This window comes from Lipomyces tetrasporus (genome assembly GCF_029532465.1).
Source record: "Lipomyces tetrasporus strain NRRL Y-64009 chromosome Unknown POJ06scaffold_12, whole genome shotgun sequence".
NCBI lineage: Eukaryota > Fungi > Ascomycota > Lipomycetes > Lipomycetales > Lipomycetaceae > Lipomyces > Lipomyces tetrasporus.
The window spans coordinates 169,398-186,021 of NW_026611607.1; the positions used below are offsets into that span (position 1 = coordinate 169,398).

Below are 16,624 nucleotides of genomic sequence, written 5' to 3' on the forward strand. Positions count from 1 at the left end.
GACCTTTCTCTGCGGAACGACCGCCAGGCTGGTGAACGTAAGGCGGTCGACAAGAACGATAATGCAGTACGTCTTCGGCAAGTGCAGTGGTATAGGGCCATGCCAAGAGGTCGCTACCATCGAGGGTGAAGTCTTAATTGCTCTTTCCCATCTGCATGTTCTGTGAGGCCCCCACTCTGATCTCAGTTACCTGTGTCATGCGCATATTCCTAGCTGATCCTGTTGATTTGGTCACTGATGTCTCAATTGGTTGTACAGAATTTTAGATGTTTTGGAGAGCGACGGACGCGTCAGAACAGGGTGGATTATGAATAAGCCCTTGGAGACGACTTCCGAGGATGGCGGCACCTGAGCTCCGGGCTTCTCCTGGCTGCTTTCCTCTAAGATCCTAGTTCTCGTCCTTGGCAGTCGCTTAAGGCTGCCATATTTGGTTAATGACGACGGAAAAGACGCACTGTGCATGCCTGAGGAACAGCATATATAAACGATTCTCCTTCCACCTACCCGGAATCTGTCATCTATCAAGCGACTTGTTGGACTCAAGGACTCAAATCATGAAGTACTCAAGCGGAATCGTCGCGCTCTGTCTCATCGCCTCTGTCTTGGGCTCGCAAATTCGGTTTCAGTCCTGGAACTTGCGATATGACTCCAAGCCGGACAGTATTTCCGTCGCGGAGACGATTGCGTCATTGAACGCGACTGTGCCGTATGACAGCGAAATCACGTACTACACTCCCAGCAGCGAGGTCGCGTGGTCGTCGCGTCGGATCGGTGTTGCTAATGAGTTCGCGTTCAATAGGCCCGATGTTTTCTGTAAGTGGCTCGCAAAAATCTGTGCCCGCAACTTTTAGTAATGCATTTCTAGGCGTCCAGGAGGCACTCAAGCGCCAGGTTTACGACTTGGCTGAACTTCTTCCTGACTATGCCTGGGTAGGCGTTGGGCGCGATGACGGCAAGGAGGCGGGTGAATACGAAGCTATTTTCTACCGCAAGTATGTCCCAAGGCTGACTCATTAATCGAATACACTCATCAGTACAGGAACTCCATCAAGCTCATAGACTGGGAAACATTCTGGCTCTCGGACACGCCATTCGAACCATCCAAGTATCCCGACGCGGGCTCGTACCGCTCCGCGACCGTCGCGCACCTGGGATCCAAATTCAATAATTTCACTGCGATCTGCACGCACTGGGATGATCGGTCCGACAGACAGCGCCAGCTTGCGGCTTCCCTATTGAGGTACAGGGGCGCGTACGAGGCGGAAACCACTAACGCTCCTGTTTCTTGTTTGGTGATTTCAATTCGCGGTCTGCCGGTGCTAACCCTGGCGGATATAAGATCATTACTGGCGAACAGGATATGCTTTCCATTAACCGCACGTTTGAAAGTCAGTACAAGTCCCAGTTGTCGGAAACATTTGTCTGGAAAGACGTTTTGAAAGAAACGCCCGTGCAGAACCGTATGGGCCACTACGCGACCTTCAATGGATTCTATGACATTGGCAATACTCAGGCGTTCGGTCGTATTGATTTCGTGATGGCGGGATCGAATGGTGGCTGGGAAATGTCGAGATATAAAGTTGGCGAGGTGTTTTATGATCATGGGGTCCAGTTGTCGGATCATCGACCTTGCGTGGCTGATGTGACCATTAACAAGATTAAGAAGTAAGGAGCGCAAAGTATAGACTTGACGAGGATGGCATAAAATGATTTTAAAATAAAAGGTTCTTTTAAGGCGAATAGACTCGATAGTGACAAAATTATACATGATTATATTATATCTCCAGCGTACGAGACTAATGCTACGCTTTGCCTATTATACATATCTGAACCCATATCTATCGAAAAAAACCCATGAATATGCCAGTCTAATGGCAATTAATCAAACAAACCAGTGCACTACTATAATACAAAGCCCAGTCCCATTTTGAAATGCACAATTCTATAACGCATATCACCGCTCACCAGTTGAACTCCCACTTCGCCACTTGAAGCGTTTGCTCATTCGGCGCCAACCTTGTAATTGCTTCAAACCGCTGGCGCCGGCATTGTTAGACATGATTCCGTGTCTAACTCCAAAGGCTGCAGGCGTACTTTCGGGAAATTCCTCATCGAAAACAACTTCAGGTGATTCAGGAGGCGTCATGGGACTCACACTGCCAGAGTATGTGTACCCGGAATCCTCCTCCGACGACCCTGACCCAGTCGCTCTGAAATACTCCGGCCGTGACTGGTCTGGAGGAATGCCAGCCGATATTGATCGCGAGCTAGGCCGATGCTGTCGGCGGCTGGAATGGTGATGCTGTAATGACTGGATCCGCCACGGATGTGACGCTGACAACGTTACCTCTTCCAATTCTGGCTCTTCAGGAACAACAACCGCCTGTGCATCGTTCAAAAACCGTATGAACACGCTTTCGTTCATCAGGTCCTTCACTGCCGATACAGCTTGCGTGAATTTGTCTGGACTAGGTGGCAAGTTCACCCGCGCGAGCAACAAAAGATCATCGCGAACGTTCGCGGGCAGATTCAGCTCCCGGGGCGAGTCGGGACGGATATAAGAGTCCGTAATGCGGTGCCAGAGCAACATCAGGTGATCATACGATCTGTGTTCTGGCGTAATTCTGACTGTGGGGGTAGCCACGTTCGCGAGGGCGGCCTCATAGATCTCGCCATACCGTTTGACATCCATAGTGAATTCGAGCGTCTCGAGGCAATGATTTTGTGCGAGGTAAGCAATGAATTCTGTTAATGAGAACGGACACATAGCGTCGTCTGACAGTACGTCGTCGAGTGTCGGCAGTCGTTTTGAAGTACGATCGCCGCCAATCGCCGATGCAGCGGCTGTCCAGCCTGAATTCGCAGATGGTGCGGATGTAGGCGTATTAACGTAGGGGAAATATGACATCTGCGGAGGCGCCGAAGCATGCAATGGCGATACTGGCTCTGAATTCACCGGCGAAGACGCTGTCGAGCCAACCGAGGACGACGATGACGACGATATCTCTGCCGCATGGTAGCTACGCTTCGATCCCATTGGACTGCCGTGCTGCTGGCCGCGCTCAGCGTGCGACGGTTCGCCGTCGTGTGAAATGTGGCCGTGAGAGTAATCAGTGCCGTCCGCAAATTCTTTGTCGCGATCTCGGCCGCTGAGACCGAGCAACAGGAGACCGGCGCGACTCGAGCTGCGGAAACGCGGCATGTTAGATGCTTGCGACGTAGCTGGTGTGCGTATGAATAGGAGTGTGCGCTGTGAGTGTATGAGGTGTGAATACAAACGTCAGACTGGCGCTGAAGTCGAGCGGGGATACCGCTAAACCGCCGGAAAAAATCCAGACAACGCCCTAATCCATAATCGGCAATCAACTAGCCGCGTTTGGATCGGTCGCCACCGCAAAATCACTTTTTCCGGTCCCCGAGAAATAGCCCTAGCCCTAGCCCTGTCGCGTCAGTTGGTGCCAGCACAGTCACGTGACTGACACGTGATCAGGCGTCGCCGCCCTTCAAGTCGTGATCCATGTCGGAGAGTCGAACGCGAACGCGAACGCGCGGCACCGACCCCGACACGATCATCGTCCGGCCGCGAGTGAGGTCCCAGCCGCGGATTCCGAGCGCCTCTGTGACACGTCCAGTGGGTCCAAACAGTCCATCTACGAGGTGCAGCGTGCGGATCACGTTGTCGCGCGCCGACGTGATCGAGTTCGACTCTCCGGATCCATTATGTAACGAACGCACGTGACGAGCAAGATACAGTGCATGCACCCATGCTCGTACGTCACGAGTGTCGATGTTGTCCTGGCCATATGGAGACGGTGTGCTGGATCCGGAAGACTCGTGGGCGTAGTAAGCCCGGTCGCTAGTCGGTCTGTCGTCGTGGAACCGTTCGATGAGCGCGATACGCACGGTTATTTGCTTGGTCCGGCGTCCTCGCACACGGCTGGTCTCGAACCATAGTACGTAGCCCGCTGACCCATGCCCGAAGATCGACAGCAAGTCTTGAACACTCATTCCTGGCGGAAGAATCTTACGAACTGCCGAGAAAGTACCGATCGTGGCGACACCCATGACAGCACCGCGACTTCCCCATCGCAGGACACCATCCTGCTCCAAAACTCGTTCCTGACTAGAGACTTGTCGTGGCGTGAGAATAATAGATGGAAGTACAGGTGGCTGATTGAGAAAATCAGATTCCATCATTCCGGGCGAAATTGTGTCCATAAGTCGCGCAAAGACAATGCTGGTTCGATGTCGATTAAGCGTCTCCATCACCACAGAGCTGACGGCGCGGTAGTTTGTAAACAAATGGAGCCCGATAAGAATGAGCAGTACAGTCCATATCTCAGTGTCGGTGTTGATGTACGGAACGATAATAGTGCCAGCCTGTGTTGTTAGCACAATACAAAGACCAAATCACACACAAATCAACCTACTAGCATTCCCAACAACGAAATAACCGTTTCCTGTGACGAATCCTTCGCGGCGACTAAAGTTGTGAGCAACCATTCAGTGACCGCAACCGCCAGTACTTACCATCTGCAATACTGCCCTTCTCCGAATTCGTAAAATGCTGAGTTAACGCAGCCTTGGACCCGTTCGCCATGACACCGCAAATGGCTTTCAACACCCCTGAACAGCACAAGAAGAATATCTTGGCAGATCGATTTGCAAGGAAATATGGCGACAAGCAATCACAAATAATCCCAGCGTTGACAACCAGATCCGCCGCAAACCGAAACTTCTTGCACTCCTGCTCCAACATGCTGCCAAACTTCCAGGCAAAGGTAATGGTTGCAAGTCGGCCGATAGTTTCTTGAATTACTGTGATGAAGAGGGCGGAAGTGCTTGTCGCGTCTTTATCGCCGACGCCGACCGCTAAGTACACCGTCAGCTTGCCCGAGACGTGGTCCAACGAATAGCATACATGTCAATACTGCCCGGTTTCCAATCAACATAGAGATCGAACTAGCGAAAGCCTGGATCGAGTCATAAATTTGGTAACTACAATTATTAGCCATTTTCCGGTAGCGTTATCGAAACACTTACTCAATATAATCCGCCGTCACGCTGTCTGGATATCCAGTTGGCAAAAAAACACTAATCAACAACTGTAAAAACCTCAACACTCGCGATGTGCTAGGTCGTCTCCCTATATAGTACCGCCCCCGATGATTTTGGTCATGGGAAGACACTTCTATAATCTCGGCGCCAGCAAACCCCTTCAGATCAAAGCTGTCTCGCTTCTTCTCTAATCCCGAGGCTGCGCGAGGTATGCCTATGCCCCCATGAGTAGCACGAAGAGACGTGTCGTTGTCAAAAGAGTCGTAGTATGCCTTTGAGAAATTGCCGTTGGCGTCTCGTTCTTCAAGGAAAAGTTGCGAAGGCATGATGAGTGTTGTTTACTACAGATCTATTGTCCACGTGCTGTCCCCACAACAGCCTTCGGTAGTGCAAATGTTGCAATAAGTCTATACTGATAAAATACCTGTGGTGCAATGTTGCGGGACCCGCGATCGGAACCGCGGAGCGGTGCGCGGCTCAATTTGTGGGGGGTTGGTGGAGGGAAGAGATTTATAACCCTTTTCCACTGAGCAGCTGCTTTGGCAGGCTCGGGCTCATGGATTGCTGATGTTATATCGGTCGCTGCCAGCGAAAAGGATGAAGGTGGAACTGCCCCTATGACTGCATAGAATTAGGTGGCAGCAAGGTTGTTCCCTCCCCTCACCGAGCCTTTGGGTACTGCTGCACATATCAAGTTTTATCAAGAGTTGTAAACCTGAACGTTGGATCTTCGAGTTCTCAGAATCTAAGTCCTATCCAAGTTTCATAAGGATTCGCTTTGGTTACTATATGTTACGCCTTACTGGAACGCAGTAGACCTATGGTTAGCTTATTGCCGGTGAGAACGCGGACGAGCCTACATTTATGATCTCTTACCGCCACAAGAGTCGGAGAATTTATAGTCAATGGACAAGCATTATAATTCGAGAAGCAAACAGTAGTCTACTCTAATGATCACAGAAAGCAAAAAAGCAGCGGATCTTACTCCAGTATCCGGGCTTTGAGTGACATTGTGTCCATGGGTCCTTCGATAACCGGTTACCAATTTTGGTTGTAGACATTTGTCAGTGGGCTTTCGACCGGCTAGCTAACAGACAATCGCCGGCATCCGCACTCATCTCTCCATGGGGATTATCACGCTCAATTTGTCTCGTCTTGTTCCTTGCGCACACCGACCAACCGGATTCGACACGGCCTCTCGAACAGCGTTGCGTAATTTTGGCATAAACTTTGCGGAGCCGACGGTATATATTGATCAGCCATGTTGACAGCTCACAGGGCAATGGAGAAATTATATCAAGACTTGCAAAATATAGTCAACACAGTAAATTGCGTCGATTTCCTGCGGCCCATGGCGAGGTGACTTATCTTTTTGCATTGCCACACGGGTAAGCGATGACGCGGAAACCGACGTGGAGCCTTCTAACTCATGCCTCAACCCTCGGGCCGGCGCGACTTTCTATATACGACACTCTAACTCTCGGGAACGAGCCACCTATAATGCTAATGCCGAAGATAGACCCCGTCTCAGCGGGCATTGCCCGGACACAGTTACAATGTTCCTCCTGAGTTGCAGTTTCACAATGACAATGCAGTTTATCGAGATGTACATACTAGATTTATAAATGGGGGATATTCATCCATTCATGGTCTCACCTCGCCACGGCAGATCAGTAATCAAAAACGTACAGGGCCCATCATGGCCACGTGCCAAATCCGGCCGAGAGTGCCACGAGAAAATTTGGCCAATGTGCGAGCCCACGACGAGTTCAGAATAGACCTAAGCCGAGCGAAATATAGATACCCAGACGGCTACCGCGAGGATCAACTCCACTCTAATCGAGGCTTACCGCCGGCTATGAGCATAAATGCGTTGGATGACTGTAGAACCCTGGTGCAGAAAGTTCCTGCCGGCCGCCGCTCTTGCCTGCGACGTACCCTTGTGTACCTCGCCATCATGCGACTAGTACCGCATAAAAAGTAAGGGTGAAGGTAGTTTTAATTACATGCAGCCCGAGCTCCGCATATCTTGCCTGTACACCACGGCGTAGAATTGACTCAACATGCACGATCACGGCAGCACCTGGCATGCTTGGCTGGCCGGGTCGGCTGAATCCGTACTCTGCAGCAAACTTGGCTGTCTGCCATACAGTATTTCATCGTCGTTGTGTTGTATGCCTCAGAACGGTCGCACAGTGGCAATCAAAGTGCGTTCATTGGCAGTCGGTGGATTCAAAGATACTGTTCATGAAGACATTTGGTAACAGAAGACAACATGACTTGCAAGCATAATTTTGTTGACTCATCATATCGGGAAAGGGATAGACAGTAATCGAGGCGAACAGCGAACCCTGTGGTTTCAAATGCCTTGTCTAGAGGAGCACAAGCCGGTCGAGGCCGACACCCACGCCATGGCACAGAATTTCTCTGTCGGGCAACCAGTACCGAACAGCTTTAACTGTAATCAGAACAACCGTAGACAGATTTTTGTTAGCACATGTGCTGACGCCGATGAGGATCGCAGGGATAGATTCGCGTTAGGCATATCCGCACTAGCTCACTAGCATAGGCCCATCCCAGCTCCAGCTTTCGTCCGTCGAGTAGCTAATTATGACGCCAGGGCTGCCCTGCTGTGGTGAAATGCCAAAGATTGACAGTGACTAACAGCGCCATGAGTCTACCATAGGTATGGTAAAAACTACAGTGCCGTTTCATGACCCTGAAGTGACCGACGACACATTGATAGACGTCATATTCGCATTCCCACGAAATTATTGACAGACTTAGGACGCAAACAGCGCGCCGACCCTCTGAGCAGCAGCTACGGATCGCCGGCACGGGGATGAAATAAAATCGACAGACTAATAGACTTCGCACAGCTGCGCGCTCCGCTGCAGAGGTGAACGCTAGCGAATCGCGTCATTTTGGCGCGTTTCGCGCGTGCTTGCTTATGCGACGAGACGCATACGTATACGACCGCAAATACTGCACTGTTGTTTTGTATATGCCAGCGGCAGGTATGACAAAGCACAGCCCTAGCGCGCCGCACTTCTGGTAGCAAACGTCAGATGTACAGTGCAGTTGCGTCAAGACACATCCGCGCAGTTGTTTTTCCGGCAGGCTGCTCGCTGTCACAACTCAGACGGTTTTGCGCTCTGTCTCCTGCTGTACTGTAGTTTGCGTGTACCATCTAAGCCCAAGGCCCATAGCGTCCTGCTTTTCGAGTCCTTCCGGTTTTGCTCTTCCGCTCTTTCATCTTTAACCTATCCTCGTCGCGCGTCATCTTCGCCCATAAGCAGCAATGTCGTACTCGAGTCACCGGGGTCTCAACGTCTCGCAGTACATCGCTAATCTCAACTCGATTGAACCGATCGATTTTCCATCCAGCAAGCAGCACGACGACCTCTCGCTCTTCTCAAACACCCAATTCTTCGACTTCGACATGGGTCGCTCTACCGACGCTGGTGTAACTGTCGACGACCTCCGGTTCGATCAGGAGAGGGACCTCGACAGTCGACGACGAGCATCCACCAAGCAGCTAGTTCATCACCCGCAGCATCAGCAGCAGCGGCAGCAGCAGAAGGAATCAATTGTGTCTCCACCTGCCACGATTGCGTCTGCAGCTCACACTCCTGCACCCAGTGTCCAGGCCAAAGTCGACTTCGACTTCCTTTCGGCCGACTACATGGACTACTCAATGCCAGTGTTAGGACACCATCCGTCGTCTCACCCTCAGCGGTCCAATCCGTCGAATCCCGGACCGCATGATCTCTACACTCCTCTCCTCAATGGCACGTCCGGTCCCATCGCTGGACATCACACGCCTCTAGGATACCCCGGCACCCCTACCGCGGGTGCTGGCGTAACTCCTGCCGGTATTAAGCGGACGAACTCAAGCGTCGACCTTAGCCAGCTCGACCCGGAGGACTCCTCTCGCCTTGCCTCGGAGGAAGATAAACGACGACGTAACACCGCCGCTTCGGCCCGATTCCGCATTAAGAAGAAACAGCGCGAGCAGCAGATGGAGCGGACTGCGAAGGAGATGCAGGAGAAGGTTCAGCAGCTCGAGGCAAAGATCATGCAGCTCGAGATGGAGAATAAGTGGCTCAAGAACCTTGTCGTCGAGAAGAACGAGGCGAAGGCTGTCTCAGAGATCTTGAGTGGGCGACAGGGCGGTGCTGCGAAGATCGAGGAGGAGTTGAGTGCTTCGTCAGCTGGTCGGGATGGTGCGCAGGTGTCTGCAAGTCAATCGTCATGAGCGATTATGACACAAAAAATTAAAATATGGATACGAATTTTGATTAGTATGGAGTTATTATGGATGTTTTGTTCATTTAAAAGTTTGACTGTGTTTAAAGCCGTGAGTATGCAAGATATGAATGGGACATTTCCGAATACCGAAATAATGTGCTGCGGATTACTTGGGCTTAGTTCGCATTCCGTTCTACCCTTCTTCCTTCCCTTTCGTCTTGCTTTAATAGTTATATGTGTTGTTTTATTGTTCTTTCCCTTATCTTCACTTACTATTGTGTTCATAGTGTCTCTGTGTACGTATGATGTTGCCTTGCGTATTGTGTATTGTGTCTAATATAGAGTCAACAATATTTTCGATTTCACCCCAAACCCCGTAGGGGCCGTGGGACAAAGAGTCCTCGAGGATTCAATTGACAATCACGAAAAGCCGTTTTAATGTTTTGCTCGTGTGCTACAGTTCAGACTGGAGCTTCGACGCAACAAAAACGTAGGCACAATTGTGCTCTTAAGGTGATTTCTGCGCAAATGCAACATAAAATGACTGTCACAATTGCATTTACGGTCTCAAGTTTCCATCAAACACAGTAGCGGTCGCAGCTAGGGACTTTGCTCACGCCTTGCATTTCGCCAGGACGAGCAAAGCGAATCACAGAATCTTCACTCGCCTAACCCTGATCACACGGCATGCTAACCCTAGTCATGCTAATCTCCATGATAGCATGTGCGTAGGGACGTGATGTGCGCTGTGTAAAGGCGTGACGGCAGACGCTGCATTGTGCCGAGTACGGCAAACTGACTTAAATACTGACATTTCATCAAATCGCTATAATTTCGCTCTGGAGGCCCAATTGGTTGTGATCCAGATATTTTGCGCAAAATACTGCTTCTTCGGTTGAGACACCTTAGGATAGGCGAAGGAAGAAGTTTCAGAACTAGAGTCGCTAGGAGTATTCCAAAGCGATCTGAGTGCTCGATTCATTCAGCCAACCGATTACAAGGGAATAATAATGTCTGCGAATCCAGCACATGCCAATGGCGTTGATGTATCGGTAGGTAGTCTTGCTGTTTCTTGATAGTTATTTGTTTGGCTGGCCTTTGGTGGATTCAATGTTGCTGGTGATAGCCTGATTCTTGAGATTATTTGCCATGCATGAGTACGAACAAAATCCTAACGTTTTAATATAGTCACTATCACCTGACGAGCAGAGAATCTTTCGAATGTATGGCCGGTTACCGTCCCGTCATGATCTGCTTCAAAATAAGCTGAAGGCAAGTCTAACCACACCTTGCACTCAATGTCCATGTCTAACCGAAATCTAGGACCGCAAGTACTTTGATTCCGGAGACTACGCGCTCTCAAAAGCCGGCAAAGCGTCTTCGGCCGGTGTGACGAACGTGGGATCACAACATCCCGTTCCGGAAAATATCCCGCACTCTCATGCCAGCTTCACTGGTCCGAATCATTCACCTACTGGATCAGCATCTGCGTCGCCGGTGAAGGAAAGCGGTTTATTACATGAGTCGATGCCTGATGGGCCGCCGGAAAGCCCAATTGGAAAGCGCTTTTCACAATTCAAGTCTTGAAGTCAGCATGGAACAGGACAGTTCAAAAATCGATGGGGTACACATTGCTCGGGTAAACTTCTAGCGAGCGTGCTTACGTTGTGATCTACTATTCCGTAAATGTGGTGTGGCGCCATTACACGTAAGACGTGTAAGGATATTTCCGAAAATAAAAAACAGCTTAGAAAAATTGCAATGTTGGGTTGGTTATATACCTTTGGCATGGTGCATGAATAACTATCGAACTTCCATCATTCATTCTTTTTCCAGTATTCGTGTAGTTTGCTTTGTCTGTGTTTTTATTTTCCCGCTAGTTTTGGCGCAGGGTTCAGGTTATTGTTTACTTGGTTCTATTTCGCTGAATGTATTGATTTAATAGGGAGTCTTAGTTTTGTATTTGATAATCGTGCAACTTGACATGGAATATTATCTACACTTATATTCGCTCTATATACATAATTTGCGGGCAAACTATCTGCTCGCTTCAACATTCATTATCTACCTGCTCTCGACTTACACCTTGCCACCCTTTGTGGCTTCCTGAATCTGAGTGATCTTTCCCGACTTCTCCGCATCCTTTGGTTCACCGAAAAACACAACCAGGACCGTCATATCATCCCTATACCTTCTTGAAATTGGTGGCGGAATACTGACCAACATGGAAGTCTGCTCCTTGTCCGCGCCACCCAACGCGTTCCGAACAATATGGGTGGCCGCGTTGTTATCCTCGACAGTGAATAATCCTCGGAAATGCTTCTGCATCGCCATTGCATTGCGCAGTTGGATCTGGGCGAGATCGTCGCCGTGGGCACGTTGGTCTAATCTCGCGTTCAGTTCGGCGGTGTCGGACTTGACTTTGACGTCGGCAAGGTCCGAAACGGACGAAAAGATACCGCCCTTGCGTACGTGCGTGACGATGCCTGGCGGCGGGGTGCCGCTGTCGATTTCACGCTTCCTGACCCACTCGACAACTAACTGCACTACCTCACGACACGATAATTCGTCCCAGATGCCATCAGTAGCCAACACGAGGAAGTCGCCCGGCGAAACCTTAGTAGTGAGAATCTCTGGCTTAGCGGTCACGTATGGAGGAGATGCGGAGTTCGACGGCGAGCTTCGTCCGAAGAATAAGCTGGTTGCCTTGTCAAGTACCTTTGAAGGTAGTTTGTACCGCGCGTCTCCAAATGCCCGAGTTGGTTCTAATCCACCTAGCACTCGTCCGTTCTTGATCACATCTCGTTCTCCAGGATGTTCTTTCTGTAATCTAGTGACTTCGGTTTGATTTCGACCGCATTGGTCGTAGCTCAGAGGAGTAGCGGTCCATGACCCACTGGCATCCTTATGTCCCCACACGGCCCTCGAATCACCCGTGCAAGCGACTCGGAGCGTCCCCGTGGCAGAATCGTAGAGGGAGAGCAACGCACATGATCCAGACATGGCCGGCATCAGTAATTCCGGAGACGCTGGCTTGTATGGATGCTCAATTAAAAAGTTGAGTGGCTTGCGAACGATGTCGTCGTCGAGCTTCAGGAAAGCCATTTCGATGGCTTCGTCGATAAGCCGGGCGTTCGCTGCTGATTCCGTCCCGAATGTTTTTGGCACGCTGTCGGGTTGCATTTTGTCCATTAGCTCAGCTGCGACGTACGGAACGAGCAGTTCCCGTAGTTTGGCACTGGTGTTCCAGCCACTATGTCATGTTAATAATTCCCCACCTTAGTTTAACTGATCAATGACTTACCCGTGCCCATCAAACACGCCAAAGAAGTACCAATCCGACGGACCGTCGGCAAAATTCACATTGACAATCTTCGCAGTAAAGTCGTCCTCGATCTGACAGTTACTCGCCAGCTGTGTAATATCGAATCTTGCGACGCCATGGCCCCGGTCAACCAAATACGACTCCTCGTGCTCGGACAGCTTCTCCGCGACCTCTTCCTCTGAGAGCATACGCGTCGATTTTGTCGCGAAGCCGGCGGCGCGGGGGAATTCGACTTGTCCGCCACTCAATTGGGCATACTTTGACGGCACAGAGCTTTGCTCCGTTGGGCGTGCGTCGGCTCGGATCAGAGCCGGCGTGAACTGTCGAGATATGAAGCCGCGGGCATCAGAGCTGTGTGAGACATAGATTCCTGCTGAGGCGGCGACAGTCATGGCCGCGGTTGCCGCTACAAATGCCTTTTTGTTGTTGTTATTGTTGGAATTTGAACGATGAGAAGTCGATGACGATGGTGCTCTGGTACGGGCAGAATCTGATGCTAACCGTCGCAGGATGATTGTTGGCTCCACGAGCGGGCGGGCCGGCACGCGGAGTCGAGTGCAGCGCGTGATCATCGTTGGTTGAGGTGTATATCAGTAACCAAACGGTGGTGAGAAGGTGAAAGACAGTTGCGGTGGGAAAATGACGCCAGTGTGTAACGATGACCTGCTTGCAAAACGGTGAAGTATTTCCAGCGTTCTGTATAGGGACTGACCAACACCTGCCTCCTTTGGGAGCAGAGAAGATCTGGACAAAAATTTTTATCCTTAAACGGGTTTAGCGCGTCACGTCCTTATAACTGGGAATCAGCCGCATACCCAGCTAGCGGACAACGTCACATGACTTACATTTCATGAACAAACTTTGTCCGCCAACTGCAACTTGTACCTTACAACCTCTCGCAATTGCAGCTCGTCATTTAAATCGATATTTTGTCAAACCATTACGGCATGTGCCCTCTATAATACATAATGCACTTACATAACTATCCCACGATATAGTAAATAACCAAAACCATCCAACTGTCGCGCTGAGAGTACATCACTCTGTAACTGCATTATCCAATACCTCCAAGCCCCTCAGCTCATCTCCAAAGCTCCGACTCTCAATAGCATTGCGCCGGCCCTCGAGGTATCCCATAGCCTCAGTATAGCTGACAGGCAAGACAGACACCTTCTTATTCTCGACGAAGTATGTGTAGGTGAATGACCCTGAATCCTCGGCTGTACCGTGGTCAATGTCGCGGACAGTACTGTCCACGCGGACTTGCACAAAGGTGCCAGCTGGCGATCCGGTAGCTGACTTAGGCTGATGTTGGGTGTATGCGACCGTTGCTGTGAGGTACAGCACCGATCCGACAGGGACGGGAGATCGGAAGGTAGTTTGGTCGAGGGAGATAAAGTGTGGCTGGCCATGAGAAAACGCAGCAGCACAGCAATACGCCAATTCGAAAGTCTGACGCAGAAGATAGCCGCCAAAGATCATATAACTGTGTCTGTTTCGGTATTGAGGCTGCATCAGCATGGTCGACTGCATCATGCTATCCTTCATGTGGACCACACCAGCGGGTAGCTCTAGCCCGGAGTTCGGGTCTTCGTAAGCCCGTTGTCGCAACCACATAGCATGAATGATCTCGGCCTCCTCGGCGTTTGGTGGAGACGTTAGCAGGCCGCCGCTCTTCGCTGCTCTCTTCTTAGCAGCATTGTACGACTCTGCGCGCTCGAAAATCTGGCGTTCCGCATCGTTGCGGCAAACAAGCGTGTTTATTGGGAACGACTTGCCCGTGATCGGATGTCGTGCAACAAAAGTAAAGTTTGCTGTCAAAAAGACATCATTGTCCGGTACCGTCCGCGCCTTGATAGTGATCTCCATGGACGAACGGCCGGTCCAGGTGACGTTGCCAGAGAGCTCGACATCCTCGAGTACTGTAAGACGTTTTAGCAGACTAATTCTGTCAACCGAAGCCGTCACTATAGTTGGCTCAGCGGGTGCACAGTGCTTGTACGCAATTACACCTGCCAGCGCGTCCAAGTCTTGGAAAATCTGTCCGATTCTGAGACGACCGCCTGAGTTGACATAGGCATCAAGAAGCCATTGATCCTGCTTAAAAGGCAGATTCTAACAGTATAATTGGTCAGCTTACCAGATCGTCATAAGTACTAGGAAACGCAACACGTACAATAGCGGTGTAACTGTCATCCATGGTGCGCTCAAAGATCTCCGGAGGCTTGTTGAGATCACCTCCCTTGGCATACGCCGTTATAGACGCCGGTCGTCCCTCCTCCCGAGCATGCAGAGCTTCTAGCCATGTTATAGTCCGGCGCATAGGCGACGCAGGTGATCTGTTCACCTGGGGGATGAATTGAGTAGCTTCGGTCTTTGCGAATCGCGCAATGGTCGAGGTAGTAAAATTGCGAGTACGAGCCGACACTAGTGCGGACGCACAACGCATCGCGGCGGACTTCAAGACCATCGTTGGCTAATTAAGCTCGGAAATACAATATTCAAGACAGTTTTTGTAGTACTTCTAAACAAATCGGCGTTAGACTCTCCGGACGATCAGACTTCACAACACCCGGCTAACGACGATCAATCTTGCGAATTGCAAGCCTGTGCTAGCTGAAAGTAACTTACTTATTAAAGGCGGTCAAGCGGAGATCCCTGCGGTCAGCGAATTGCGAGCTATTATATACATAGGACGGCTAAATTTGGAATGGATCGGGAACGTGTCCAAGGCGAGTTGGGCGAGTTGAGTAGCGGCGCCGCACCCCCCGTGGGATGCCGCGTAGCCGCAGGTGTCGGAAGCGTCATCGCTAGGTTTACTCCAACTCGACATTGTGAACTACACGTCTGTTTCAAGCGGCATGCGCATCACACTTCTATTATGGTCCTGCGAATCGCGTACATAAATGTTGAGCAAGTCCGCAACGAATGGTAATAAGCATCATGGAAAGCTCCAACTGTAGTAGATGAACAAATGAATACCCTAACCCTGATATTTTATGAGTGGGGTCACAACTTGTCGGATGGGCGTCATCCGTCGATGATTCTCTGCGTTGGGGCAGCCGCTCAGTAGAATTGCATCAGTGCCTTCTTGACAAGACAGACATGGGCATTGAGGTTTAATAGCATGGTTGTCGCGACATGTATTACTGAATTGTAACTGCTGACTTTAACAGCTTGCTCGGTGAATAGGTGAGTCCGGTGGAACTACGCGAACTGCCTACCTGAAATTGACGCTGGCAGGAGGTCGATATAAGAGTCTGGGTTGTGGTGGACATCTGGCACTTTAGATCGGAGATCATGTCTCGGCAAGTTTCAGTTGATGGGATTATGACAATTTGATGATAACGCTACGAGGTCTAAACGTATGATTGGTCTTCGACTAGTTGGATGGTCGTGAGGTCTGTGATTCGTCACCAGTTCTTCAAGTGCCGGTGTGCTAGAGAATAAATGCATTATTATGCCAATGATACGAAATAAGTGCCTGTTTACTTCATCGATGTTTTTCGGCGAATGCGAGCTGTGACATGGTACTCAATTGTAACTTGTCCTGCGGTCACACGTGCGGTTCACCTAGCATGGTCAATACAGCTATATTTGAATTTAATTTCTGATTCTGATATACGCAAGTTTTGAAAAGGTTTCCGAGATTAATATGTGGGCGTTTCTGATGATGGCCTTGATGAGCATGTCGAGAGGAGTCGACATTCTTCGAGAATTCTCTTAGGTAGCTTAGCTTTAGCTGTATCGTGGATCACGCCCGTCCTAGTTATTGAGACGAACCTTGTTTTTAGTTTCTTGGATAGTTGTATATATAAAGACTGCGTGATTTACGTTCTGGACAGTTTGAATCGGGCATGGACAGGTTCGTAGGCGATCTTGTAAAGGAAGGGATTACGCACTTAACCTCCGCCAGTCGCTGGGCAAGGGGCGGGTGTGCCCTGGCTCCATCACACGTTGAGCGCACCCACCACAAACGCGCCGGAAGCA

At 50.3% G+C, this 16,624-nt stretch overlaps 7 protein-coding genes across 7 annotated transcripts; 3 read left to right on the forward strand and 4 right to left on the reverse strand.

Moving 5' to 3' along the window:
- Positions 1-554: 554 nt before the first annotated feature.
- POJ06DRAFT_286404 (Endonuclease/exonuclease/phosphatase) lies at positions 555-1,943 on the forward strand (the record flags this gene model as incomplete). Its single annotated transcript, XM_056190223.1, has 4 exons — positions 555-813; positions 866-992; positions 1,040-1,280; positions 1,340-1,943. 4 exons carry the CDS (start codon positions 555-557, stop codon positions 1,667-1,669), a joined length of 957 nt encoding a protein of 318 aa, XP_056040446.1. The 3' UTR covers positions 1,670-1,943.
- On the reverse strand, positions 1,862-3,344 carry POJ06DRAFT_37740 (RGS domain-containing protein). The gene has a single exon (XM_056190951.1). The coding sequence runs from the start codon at positions 3,200-3,202 to the stop codon at positions 1,955-1,957; it is 1,248 nt and encodes a 415-aa protein (XP_056040447.1). The 5' UTR covers positions 3,203-3,344; the 3' UTR covers positions 1,862-1,954.
- On the reverse strand, positions 3,345-5,582 carry POJ06DRAFT_37739 (vitamin B6 photo-protection and homoeostasis-domain-containing protein). Its single transcript, XM_056190950.1, has 5 exons — positions 5,044-5,582; positions 4,922-4,998; positions 4,531-4,872; positions 4,431-4,483; positions 3,345-4,380 (listed from the first exon to the last, which is right to left on the reverse strand). The coding sequence occupies exons 1-5, from the start codon at positions 5,382-5,384 to the stop codon at positions 3,487-3,489; spliced, it is 1,707 nt and encodes a 568-aa protein (XP_056040448.1). The 5' UTR covers positions 5,385-5,582; the 3' UTR covers positions 3,345-3,486.
- Positions 5,583-8,208: 2,626 nt separating this feature from the next.
- On the forward strand, positions 8,209-9,663 carry POJ06DRAFT_262219 (uncharacterized protein). Its single transcript, XM_056188717.1, has one exon. The coding sequence runs from the start codon at positions 8,360-8,362 to the stop codon at positions 9,314-9,316; it is 957 nt and encodes a 318-aa protein (XP_056040449.1). The 5' UTR covers positions 8,209-8,359; the 3' UTR covers positions 9,317-9,663.
- Positions 9,664-9,918: 255 nt separating this feature from the next.
- On the forward strand, positions 9,919-11,303 carry POJ06DRAFT_262221 (camp-regulated phosphoprotein/endosulfine conserved region-domain-containing protein). Its single transcript, XM_056188718.1, has 3 exons — positions 9,919-10,361; positions 10,498-10,581; positions 10,633-11,303. The coding sequence occupies exons 1-3, from the start codon at positions 10,320-10,322 to the stop codon at positions 10,894-10,896; spliced, it is 390 nt and encodes a 129-aa protein (XP_056040450.1). The 5' UTR covers positions 9,919-10,319; the 3' UTR covers positions 10,897-11,303.
- An 85-nt stretch (positions 11,304-11,388) lies between these two features.
- POJ06DRAFT_202936 (phosphatase 2C-like domain-containing protein) lies at positions 11,389-12,822 on the reverse strand (the record flags this gene model as incomplete). Its single annotated transcript, XM_056185298.1, has 2 exons — positions 11,389-12,562; positions 12,614-12,822. 2 exons carry the CDS (start codon positions 12,820-12,822, stop codon positions 11,389-11,391), a joined length of 1,383 nt encoding a protein of 460 aa, XP_056040451.1.
- A 673-nt stretch (positions 12,823-13,495) lies between these two features.
- Positions 13,496-15,343, reverse strand: POJ06DRAFT_262224 (HotDog domain-containing protein). Its single transcript, XM_056188719.1, has 3 exons — positions 15,266-15,343; positions 14,811-15,158; positions 13,496-14,749 (listed from the first exon to the last, which is right to left on the reverse strand). Exons 2-3 carry the CDS (start codon positions 15,102-15,104, stop codon positions 13,673-13,675), a joined length of 1,371 nt encoding a protein of 456 aa, XP_056040452.1. The 5' UTR covers positions 15,105-15,158; positions 15,266-15,343; the 3' UTR covers positions 13,496-13,672.
- Between the last annotated feature and the right edge of the window lie 1,281 nt (positions 15,344-16,624).